The sequence below is a fragment of the Pseudorca crassidens genome, chromosome 18 (genome assembly GCF_039906515.1).
Source record: "Pseudorca crassidens isolate mPseCra1 chromosome 18, mPseCra1.hap1, whole genome shotgun sequence".
Taxonomy (NCBI): domain Eukaryota; kingdom Metazoa; phylum Chordata; class Mammalia; order Artiodactyla; family Delphinidae; genus Pseudorca; species Pseudorca crassidens.
In genome coordinates this window covers 78,942,873-78,955,249 of record NC_090313.1, presented here as the reverse complement: position 1 = coordinate 78,955,249, position 12,377 = coordinate 78,942,873, and the positions used below count along the sequence as shown (strand labels likewise).

General features: G+C 37.9%; 1 protein-coding gene and 1 long non-coding RNA gene across 4 annotated transcripts in view; one reads left to right on the top strand and one right to left on the bottom strand.

Annotated features, from left to right (window-relative positions):
* SKA3 (spindle and kinetochore associated complex subunit 3) overlaps positions 1-12,377 on the bottom strand; it is a 28,508-nt gene that overhangs the window by 8,904 nt on the left and 7,227 nt on the right. For all 3 annotated transcript variants that reach the window (XM_067713760.1, XM_067713761.1, XM_067713762.1), the window contains exons 4-7: positions 11,946-12,345; positions 8,278-8,363; positions 1,920-2,005; positions 289-492 (exon numbers count right to left, since the gene is read on the bottom strand). In XM_067713760.1, the coding sequence (XP_067569861.1) occupies positions 289-492; positions 1,920-2,005; positions 8,278-8,363; positions 11,946-12,345 (776 nt within the window). The remainder of the gene's footprint in view (positions 1-288; positions 493-1,919; positions 2,006-8,277; positions 8,364-11,945; positions 12,346-12,377) is intronic.
* LOC137211378 (uncharacterized) lies at positions 1,472-4,516 on the top strand. Its single transcript, XR_010937073.1, has 2 exons — positions 1,472-1,525; positions 1,741-4,516. It is a non-coding gene; the product is annotated as an uncharacterized lncRNA (long non-coding RNA).

Below are 12,377 nucleotides of genomic sequence, written 5' to 3'. Positions count from 1 at the left end.
ATGGTCACCATGGTGATCACATTTGAACAATGATTAGAAAATATTATGAGAATACATTTCAGAACAAGAAGTTAAAGAGAAAATGCCTCATGAGGGAACAAAGGCATGATGACATCACTAGCTTGTGCTCAGCTCTGAAGAGCCTTAGCCAGGTGGTCTTAGACAGGCTTAACAGCCCAGAATTTAGATTTAGATCCAAACGAGCACATTAGCCCGATGATAAATAACACAGTTAAATATGGTTTAAGGTATTTTTGCAGAAAACAAACAATAGCCTAGAAAAATAACCTGGCGAATATCTTCTGGAATTGTAGTTACTTCTGGAGGTGTAGGTGTTCTGAGCAGATTCTCATAGGAAGAAATCGTAGGAGAAGAGGGATCCGCAAAATTCTCAAAGCACTCGTCTGAATTTAAAACTAACGATGTACTGTCTTTCATTTCCAAGTCATTTGATGAACTATTTGTTTTTGATAATGGATAATTTGTGGATACCTATAGAATAAAAAGAAATAATTAAATTATGGTGGTATAAAGTAATATAGTAAATAAAAATTGTTAGTTCTGTTGTGATCTCTAAGTAGGCCCCCAAATTACCCCCTCTTCCCTGACCAAGAACTAAATAAAATCAAGGACACAGAGAAATGGCATATGGAGGAAAAAGTACCATCGTCATTACTGAAGGCTGAGCAAGAGCTTCATGTGAAATCTAAATAGGCCTGTTGGCTGAACCCCAGATTTAGACGGATTCACCACCCAGACTCAGGCAACACTATCCTGGGCCAGGTAAGAGTCGTAGGAGGATGAGCTACGCCCTCACTGCTGCCAGGGAGAAAGCCCATTCACGCCAACCTGGCCCGTCTCCCTACGGCAGAGTCAGCAATGAGGCCAGGAACATAAGCAGTGGATTACCACAAGTCGCATGGTGCTACTAAAATTTAATTATACATTAATAACATTTAAAAAACTGAAAATTAGCTTCTCGGATGCACTAGCCACATTTTACATGCTCAGCAGCTAGCTACCACACTGGATAGCACAGATCACAGAACATTTCCATCACTGCTGAAAGATCCACTGGACGGCCCAATCTACCATATTGCTTGTCTTAAGTGTTCATACCAACTTTCAACAGGGATGAGGTTCTGATTACATAGTAAATTTGTTCAATGGGAAAAATTTGGAAAACAAAGGCATAAAAATCACCCATAGATAACCACTTTCTGGTGTGTTTCTATCCATTCTTATTCCTTAAAATAAAATATATGTGTATATAGGGCTTCTCTGGTGGCGCAGTGGTTGAGAGAGTCCACCTGCTGATGCAGGGGACACGGGTTCATGCCCTGGTCCGGGAAGATCCCACATGCCACGGAGTGGCTGGGCCCATGAGCCATGGCCGCTGAGCGTGCGCGTCCCGAGCCTGTGCTCCGCAACGGGAGAGGCCACACCAGTGAGAGGCCCGCGTACCGCCAAAAAAAAAAAAATTATCTTTGTCCCAATGTGCCTTAGAATAAATGCTGGTTAAAGGGTATGGAAAAATTTTTTTTTTTTTTTGCGGTACGCGGGCCTCTCACTGTTGTGGCCTCTCCCGTTGTGGAGCACAGGCTCCGGACGCACAGGCTCAGCGGCCATGGCTCGCGGGCCCAGCCGTTCCGCGGCATGTGGGATCTTCCCGGACCTGGGCACGAACCCATGCCCCCTGCATCAGCAGTTGGACTCTCAACCACTGCGCCACCAGGGAAGCCCTGGAAAAATTTTAAAGCTCTTGATATTTCCTGCCAAATAACTCTCCGGAAACACTGTAAATATACTCCCAAAGGCTACAACAGTCTACGTTTTTTAAACAGACTGTTTGAGTCTGGAAATAGTGTATCGGATTCACTAGGGAAAAGATTAGCACTTTCAATTTTATAGAAGTTTACCAAAGCTGTGCTGTTCTTTGTAGAAGGGATTTTCAAACCAGGAGTGCAGAATGTAGGTGCCACAGGAGAATGTGTATGCTCGGCATCTAGAAGACACATACAATGGCATGAAATACATATTTGAAAATAAGGTTGAAATAAAGATTTTAACTTTTATATTATAATCTTTGTCAGTTTAATTTGTGCACTTCATTTTTAATAACTGAAGAAATTATAACTATTGTGTACTTGACTGGACAAGAAAAAACAAAACTGTCATATTCACAATCTAATTATCATTAGCACTAATAAAAGTTCAGCAGGGTTGCAAGATGCAAATGCAATACACAAAAATGAAGTTCTAGTATAAGATCAACAAACAATAAAAAATACATTTGAAAAAGAATATTTTTCACAATAGCAACAAAAAAGATAAGATACCTACATATAAATCTGTTAAAAACTGTGTAAGACCTTTATGGCAAAATCAAATTTCTGAAGAAGAAAACGGAGGAGGAAGAGGGCAAGGAAGGCCACTTGCCCTCCAAGATATGAGGACTTCCTCTAAAGCTGTAGTAACTAAAAGCAGTGTAACACTGGCCAAGGATGGAAGAACTGGCTACTGGAACGGAAGAGAGAACCTAGAAATGAGAACATGTGTATATGGACATTTGCTATCTGTAACAAAGTATGCAAGCACCCTAAAAATACCGAAGAGAAAAAGTAAACATGTTAGCAAAATGGTCAAACTGGCAAAAGTTTATTAAGTCTAATCATCAAGTGCTGAAAAAGATGGAGAAACAAAAACTCAAACACTGTTGGTGAGAATAAACCACAATAGCCACTTGACAGTGGCAATTTAGCATTTTCTAGAATAAGTAAAGATATGCATCCCCTTTGATCTAGAAATTCTACTCCAAGATGTGAGAGACATGTGTCCAAAGGACAATTTAACTAGAGCACTGCCTGTAATAGTAAACAAACAAACAAACAAAAACAATTTAACTATCCCTTAAGAAACAAATGAATAGGGACTTCCCTGGTGGCACAGTGGTTAAGAATCTGCCTGCCAATGCAGGGGACACAGGTTGGAGCCCTGGCCTGGGAAGATCCCACATGCCATGGAGCAACTAACCCCACGTGCCAGAACTACTGAGCATGTGCTCTAGAGCCCGTAAGGCACAACTTCTGAGCCCGCATGCCACAACTATTTAAGTCCATGTGCCTAGAGCCTGTGCTCCACAACAAGAGAAGCCACCGCAATGAGAAGCTCGCACACCCCAACGCAGAGTAGCCCCCGCTCGCTGCAACTAGAGGAAGCCCACGCACAGCAATGAAGACCCAATGCAGCCAAATATAAATAAAATTATAAAAACAAAAAAACAGTACAAAACAGAAAACCAAGGAGGCTGAAGGATAACATTCTAAAATATATCTTACAGGAATCTGAGGAAAAAAATCGAGGAATTAGGAGAGAAGTAATATTATTAAAGAGGTAATATCAGAGAATTTTCCAGAATTAAGGACATGAGTCCTTAGCTTGAAAAATCATGGCTTCACAGGCGAATTCTATCAAACCTTTAGAGAAGAGCTAACACTTATCCTTCTCAAACTCTTCCAAAATATAGCAGAGGGAGGAACACTCCCAAACTCATTCTACGAGGGCACCATCACCCTGATACCAAAGCCAGACAAAGATGTCACAAAGAAAGAAAACTACAGGACAATATCACTGGTGAACATAGATGCAAATATCTTCAACAAAATACTAGCAAACAGAATCTAACAGTGCATTATAAGGATCATACACCATGATCAAGTGGGGTTTATCCCAGGAATGCAAGGATTCTTCAATATATGCAAATCAATCAATGTGATACAACATATTAACAAACTGAAGGATAAAAACCATACGATATTCTCAATAGATGAAGAAAAAGTTTTCAACAAAATTCAACACCGATTTTTGATAAAAACCCTCCAGAAAGTAGGCATAGAGGGAACTTTCCTCAACATAATAAAGGCCATATACGACAAACCCACAGCCAACATCGTCCCCAATGGTGAAAAACTGAAACCATTTCTACTAAGATCAGGAACAAGACAAGGTTGCCCACTCTCACCACTATTATTCAACATAGTTTTGGAAGTTTTAGCCACAGCAATCAGAGAAGAAAACGAAACAGAAGGAATCCAAATCAGAAAAGAAGAAGTAAAGCTGTCACTGTTTGCAGATGACGTGATACTATACATAGAGAATCCTGAAGATGCTACCAGAAAACTACTAGAGCTAATCAATGAATTTGGTAAAGTAGCAGGATACAAAATTAATGCACAGAAATCTCTCGCATTCCTATACACTAATGATGAAAAATCTGAAAGTGAAATTAAGAAAACACTCCTGGGCTTCCCTGGTGGCGCAGTGGTTGGGAGTCTGCCTGCCCACTCAGGGGACACAGGTTCGTGCCCTGGTCCGGGAAGATCCCACGGGCCGCAGAGTGGCTGGGCCTGTGAGCCATGGCCACTGAGCCTGTGCGTCCAGAGCCTGTGCTCCACAACGGGACAGGCCACAACAGAGAGGCCCGCGTACTGCAAAAAAAAAAAAAAAAAAAAGAAAACACTCCCATTTACCACTGCAACGAAAAGAATAAAATACCTAGGAATAAACCTACCTAAGGAGACAAAAGACCTGTATGCAGAAAATTATAAGACACTGATGAAAGAAATTAAATAGGTGGAGAGACATACCATGTACTTGGATTGGAAGAATCAACATTGTGAAAATGACTCTACTACCATAAGCAATCTACAGATTCAATGCAATCCCTATCAAACTATCAATGGCATTTTTCACAGAACTAGAACAAAAAATTTCACAATTTGTATGGAAACACAAAAGACCCCGAATAGCCAAAGCAATATTGAGAAAGAAAAACGGAGCTGGACGAATCAGGCGCCCTGACTTCAGACTATAGTACAAAGCTACAGTAATCAAGAGAGTATGGTACTGGCAAAACAAAAACAAATATAGATCAATGGAACAGGATACAAAGCCCAGAGATAAACCCACGCACATACGGTCACCTTATTTTTGATAAAGGAGGCAGGAATATACAATGGAGAAAAGACAGCCTCTTCAATAAGTGGTGCTGGGAAAACTGGACAGCTACATGTAAAAGAATAAAATTAGAACACTCCCTAACACCATACACAAAAATAAACTCAAAATGCATTGAAGACCTAAATGTAGGCCAGACCCTATCAAACTCTTAGAGGAAAACATAGGCAGAGCACTCTATGACATAAATCACAGCAAGATCCTTTTTGACCCACCTCCTAAAGAAATGGAAATAGAGACAAAAACAGACAAATGGGACCTAATGAAACTTAAAAGCTTTTGCACAGCAAAGGAAACCATAAACAAGATAAAAAGACAACCCTCAGAATGGGAGAAAATATTTGCAAATGAAGCAACTGACAAAAGATCAATCTCCAAAATTTACAAGCAGCTCATGCAGCTCAATATCAAAAAAACAAACAACCCAATCCAAAAATGGGCAGAAGACCTAAATAGACATTTCTCCAAAGAAGATATACAGATTGCCAACAAACACGTGAAAGAATGCTCAACATCATTAATCATTAGAGAAATGCAAATCAAAACTACAATGAGATATCATCTCAAACCAGTCAGAATGGCCATCATCAAAAAATCTACAAACAGTAAATGCTGGAGAGGGTGTGGAGAGGTGGGAACCCTCTTGCACTGTTGGTGGGAATGTAAATTGGTACAGCCACTATGGAGAACAGTATGAAGGTTCCTTAAACTAAAAATAGAACTACTATACGACCCAGCAATCTCACTACTGGGCATATATATACCCTGAGAAAACCATAATTCAAAATAAGTCATGTACCACAATGTTCACTGAAGCTCTGTTTACAATAGCCAGGACACGGAAGAAACCTAAGTGTCCAGTGACAGATGAATGGATAAAGAAGATGTGGCACATATATACAATGGAATATTACTCAGCCATAAAAAGAAACGAAATTGAGTTATTTGTAGTGAGGTGGATCGATCTAGAGACTGTCATACAGGGTGAAGTAAGTCAGAAAGAGAAAAACAAATACTGTATGCTAACACATATATATGGAATCTAAAAAAAAAAAGGTCATGAAGAACCTAGGGGCAGGACGGGAATAAAGACACAGACCTACTAGAGAATGGACTTGAGGACACGGGGAGGGGGAAGGGTAAGCTGGGACGAAGTGAGAGAGTGGCATGGATATATATACACTACCAAATGTAAAATAGATAGCTAGTGGGAAGGAGCCGCATAGCACAGGGAGATCAGCTCGGTGTTTTGTGACCACCTAGAGGGGTGGGATAGGGAGGGTGGGAGGGAGGGAGAGACAAGAGGGAAGAGATATGGGGATATGTGTATATGTATAGCTGATTCACTTGTTATAAAGCAGAAACTAACAAACCATTGTAAAGCAATTATACTCCAATAAAGCTGTGAAAAAAAAAAGAAAAATCATACTAAATTCTAAACATAATAAATAAAAATCTTATAGACTACCAGGGAAAAAAAGACAGATTTTCCACAAAAGAAAGCTAATCAGACCAATAGCACTCTGCTCACCAGCAGCTCACCAGGTCACAATGGAATACTTTCTTTAAAACGTTCAAGAAAAACAAGCTGTCAATCTAGTCGTCTATATCCAGCTAAATTATCATTCAAGAATGAGCAACGACATTGTAAATCAACTATACTTCAATAAAATTTTTAAAATAAGTAAATAACATAAATGATAGCATGGGGGGGGGAAAGAATGACACAAAAAAAGGGAAATCTAAACCCAGAAGGAATGAGTGGGATAAAAGAAGCAATGGTAAATTACTAAATTTTAGTAAGTAGAGACTGTAAAAACGGTAATAATCACACTTTTGTGGCATAAAAATAGGTTCAAACTAAATACAGTAGAAACTCTATTAACAAACAAGCCTCCACTTAACCAAATTACTAATGGGTAAACGTAAGCATTCTGTTCCTTCCGTGAAATATACTGCTGATGGTATATTAAAGGATTTCAGTTGGTAAGCTTTTCTTTAGAAAATCCATCCCACTTCAGAAGGCCTAAAGATATTCTCCTTTATCATTTTCTAAAAAGTTTATAGTCCATTGGGAATTGATTTCTGAGTATGATGTGAAGGAGGTAGTGGTTCATTCTTTCTATTAAAAAAAAAAAGGCCTTTATTGAATATAATCATGCTCTTATAAGTTGAGCTCAGCTTACTATGAGTCAGTTGTATTTTTGTTTTTTAATTTATGTTTGGCTGCTTTGGGTCTTCATTGCTGCACGTGGGCCCTCTCCAGTTGTGACGAGCAGGGGCCGCTCCTCCCTGTGGTGCACAGGCCTCTCATTGCGGTGGCCTCTCCCGTTGCAGAGCATGGGCTCCAGGCACGTGGGCCCCAGTAGTTGTGGCTCACGGGCTCCAGAGCGCACGCTCAGCAGTTGTGGCACATGGGCCCAGTTGCCCCACGGCATGTGGGATCCTCCCGGAACAGGGCTCGAACCCGTGTCCCCTGCATTGGCAGGCAGACTCCCAACCACTGCGCCACCAGGGAAGCCCCCAGTTGTATTTTTTCAAACCTGTTTATGCCAGCAGTATTTGTTAATTTAATAACAAGTCAGTGCAAATAGCGCAAAAAAAGAATTTCTCTGAAAACATGTCCAAAACTTTGGAAAGACCTGATAGACAAGTTACTTTAAAAAATTTTCCAGTAAATTTGGTATAGACCAGATGATTATAAATAATTATTCAGGGAAATCATAAAACTCTAGGATTTTTCATTTTATAGTATGTGAAAACCAGTGTTTTCATGTTTGCTGGGACAAATACGAAAACACTACATGAAAATGATTTTCAGTTTTTGTACTATTAAAAAAACCCCAAATTGAAATGGTAGCTGATGTATTCTGGGCGTGGTTTAAATAAGGAAGATAATGTAGAACTCTAATCAACAGGCTGAAGCTAAACTAAAACTAAAAAAAGTATTATTGGCTCTACATCAAAAGATTGGTGAATGAATATATATTTATGTTTTAAGTTAAAATGTTAAAAACAAACAAACAAGCTGATAAATACTGAATACAATCAGGAAGAGTATGAAAAACATTCCAGAAAATTATTTTTCTCTTGTATGAAATCATGCTGAACCTGAATGGAATGGCACTTTCTGTAATTCAATATTATGAACCGAGAAGATGCAGAAGGCTGTTAGAATGTCTCAGGTGATAGAACCATTTTTTTGTACAAAGATAGTCTGAAAAGAGTATAGCTGAGAAGTAACTTGATTTTCACACTTACCATTTTTTTCCAATGGCTGGGTTATGGGGCCAGGAGTGGCAAAGAAATTATTGTTGGTCACTGGTTCTGTTTCTATGGCCTCCTCACTGGCGTGATTCGTAAGGAAATAATAAGGTCAAAAAAAAGTTAATATTTAACCTCTGGAAAAAAATTTAATCTTACTATATATCATCAAGTCTGGACAAATATTCAGTTATGTTTTATGGAACAGTAGTCCCACGTAACAAATTGTTTTTTTGTTTTTAAATGTATATCCATGGCTCAAAAAAAGGTTAAGAACCATTTTGTATTGACAGTTTTGACTTAGAAGTGGGTTAAAAGTCTTTAACGTAGGGACTTCCCTGGCGGTCCAGTGGTTGGAACTCTGCGCTTCCACTGCAGAGGGGCACAGGTTTGATCCCTGGTCGGGAAACTAGGATCCAACATGCCGTGCGGCCAAAAAAACCCAAAAACAACTTTGACTTCAAGGAAAGCTATGAGTTCAACTCATTAGTTCAAATATAGGAATTGTATAGCTCATGGCTTCAAAATCATAAAGTGGAATTTTATACCAGTATACAGATAGAGATTAAGAACGTTTTTTTAGACTAAGAAGACTCATCCTGCTATCTTAAGGTAGTTCTAGCCAATTACCCAGATGTCTGAAATACAGTTATAAAGAAGAGTATCACTGAATACTAGAAGATGGTTCAATTAACCAACTGTCCTAGTGTAATTTACTGAATAATCTTTACTTCAAAAACACCTTCAGTATATATTAAGTTCTTATGTAAATTAGAGGCTGTTTCTGGGCTATTCTGTTCCTGCAATAGGTCCATTCTGTCACAATTTTATACTGCTTTACTTACTGTAGCTTTATATATTTTAATAACTAGTAGGTTAAGTCCCCTCATTACTGTTATTTTTCATTATTTTCTTAGTTATCCTTACTTTTTATTCTTCCAAATAATTTTAGAATAATTCTGTCAAATATCCCTCACTTTCTACCTTAAAAAAAAATCCCAAGGAGGTTTTATTGTAATTGTATGATATCCATAAATTAACTTGATATGATTGAACATCTTAATAATATTCAGTCATTCTATTCAGGATTATGGTCTATTTTTTCATCCTAATTTTCCCTTTATATAACTCAGAAATATTTAATGGTTTTATTCATATAGGTCTTTCACATACAACTGGCATGAGTATTTTACCTTTCTGTTTCAAATTTGAATGATTTCCCCCCCTGTATTTACCAATTAGTTATTAATAAAATATAGGAAAGCATATTACTTTAAATAGTTATAACTATATAAAATACATCTTATCAATATATCAGCTTCTTTCTTGAACTTTTATTATTTCTAGAAATTTTAGATGTGACTTTCTCGAGTTGCCCAGGCACAAAACATGGCCTAGAAATACATCAGAGTAATACTTATTTCTGTTTCCTATCTCATTACATAGGCCAGAACATCAAGAATGACATTAAAAAAAAATGATGTTTAATAGTGGTAACAGATAGCTTCACTATTAAGTTAGATATTCATATTGTTTATTATGTTAATGAAGTATCTTTCCACTTAGAATTTGACCAAACAATTTAAATGAAGAACAGGTGTCAAATTTCATAAAATTCCTTACTGAGGAATAATAGGATAATCTATTGAGATTACCCTAGTTTTAAATTAATTAATTAATTTTATTTTTGGCTGCGTTGGGTCTTTGTTGCTGCATGCGGGCCTTTCTAGTTGTGGCGAGCAGAGGCTACTCTTTGTTGTGGTGTATGTGCTTCTCATTGTGGTGGCTTCTCTTGTTGCAGAGCATGGGTTCCAGGCATGCGGGCTTTGGTAGTTGTGGCTCACGGGCTCTGGAGTGCAGGCTCAGTAGTTGTGGCGCAAGGGCTTAGTTGCTCCACGGCATGTGGGATCTTCCCGGACCAGTGCTCGAACCCATGTCCCCTGCACTGGCAGGCGGTTCCTTAACCACTGCACCACCAGGTTAAGTCCTCTTTTTTTCTTGTTGAATCATAGAAATGGTGTATTTTATGAGTTCCCAAATATTAAACTATCTTTGCATTCCTGGGACAAGCTTAACGTGGAAGTTATGCATTATAGTTTTACTATTCTGTAGAATTCAATTTATGAGTATTTTAATTGGGATTTTAACATGTATATTCACAATTAGATTGGGCCATAGCTTCCTTTGGTGTGCTCTTTCTGTGTTTGTATCAAGGGTATATCAATGTCAAACTGAACTGCAGAGTTTTCTGTCGTATTCTAGTTTTAGAAAAATAACTTTTTTTTGAGTGTGTGTTCCAATAAAATTTTATTTACAAAAAATAGGCAGTAGGCTGGGTTTGGTCTCTGGCTATAGTTTGAAGACCCCTGAGAATGACAGTTCTTTTTAAAAATCATTATTTTCATAGTATCTCATTCTTAAGGCAGTTTATAATTTTTTATCCATTACACCCCACTAACTCTATGTAAGCAGGATGGGTATGGTTGTATCCATTTCACTAGCGTTTGTGAGTCTGGAGGTCCCCAGGTTAGGTGTTGGCATCTGAACTAGAACGTATGTCTCCTTCTCAGAAAAAGAACTTTTATGTAAGATGGAAGGTGTATGTTCTCTGAAATTATGAAAGGATTCAATCCAGGAAACCATCTGTGCTCAGAGCTTTTTGGAGCTACTTCTCTGATAACTTTTCTAGTTTTCTTCTCTGATTTTTGGTCTATATAGGTTTTCTAATTCAAGTCTGTTTTGATAATTTTGTGTTGTTTTCAAAACTTTTTAATTTATCTGAATTTTCTAAATTTCCCAGTATTATACCCTATAGTATTTCTAATAGCTTGAAAAATAAAAAATATAGCCCATAGTTCCTAGTTTTGCCATTTACATTAATGTTTAAATAAGAACCAATTCTTCAACATATCAGTTTTACCCTTCTGAAAATATTTTGTAATGACATTTTATCTTTAGTGTTCACTCTCTTCACTTTTCCCCACAATTGTGGGGTTTTCTTCTGACACTTTGAGTTGAATGTTTATTTTCCTTCTTTAATAACCACAGTTCTTAAAGGTATGGATTTATATGTGGTACTGTGATATGCGGTATTTTCATTTTCATTGTAACTCATTAATTACCACTTCCATACTAATCACTCCCCATCTCTTTAGTCTAGCATGGAATTCATCACTGCGCTTCAAATTCATATTAAAATACCTAAGCTTAAGAGCACCTCAAAACCAACATGTAAGGAAACTCATCACCTTTACTGCATCCCAAGCTGCAGGTATTTCTATTTCAGTTCCCAAGCATCACTTCAGGCAACAAAACAGAAATCTGTGATTTACCCAAGATCCTCTTCTCTTCCCAAGTCTCCATACCAAATCAGTCGTAAGTTTTTAATAATTTTACTTTTTATTTTATCCCTTCTTCTCTATCCTACCATATACCATCTGTTTTCAGGCTCTTACCATCCCTTCTATATCTTCTAACCTGAGGAAACTAATAGCTAACACTTTACTGATGGAATTGGTGATTCAGAGAAGTTTGAAATATGAAGTATCTGAAAATCTTTGAAGGAAAGATATTGTCTGAAACATACTTCTTCTAGGGAAAAAAAAAATCAAATACAAAAGATTTAGAAAGTTAGATAAAATGCTCCTTTTAAGAAAGCTGCTTACCTGTTATTCTTCACATTTTTAAGTCCCATTGTATAATCTTCATTTAAACACATAGTATATTCAGAGATACCAAAGTGTTCTAATTTAGGAGTCACACACTCAAAATCATCCATCTTTAGTGCACATTTGGGAGTTTTTACTAGTGGCCGTTTGGAAAATGGAGTTAAAATTTTTGGCTCTTCCTTCTCGTTGTTTACTGCCTGGGGAGGGTTTGGCAGAACTTGGGATATCATGTACCGCTCGAGTCCAAAATCGGAAAGTTGTGGACTACGTGGAGGCTTCTCAGAAACAGAACTGCTTGGAGGAGCGGAATCCGACAAATCACCCTTCACATCAGGCTTCTCAGGATTTTCACGTTTATTGTTCTCTGGTTTAGAGTCAACGACTTCTTGCTCATCCCCTGGGAGGAAAAGCCAAGGTCATATTCTGGTC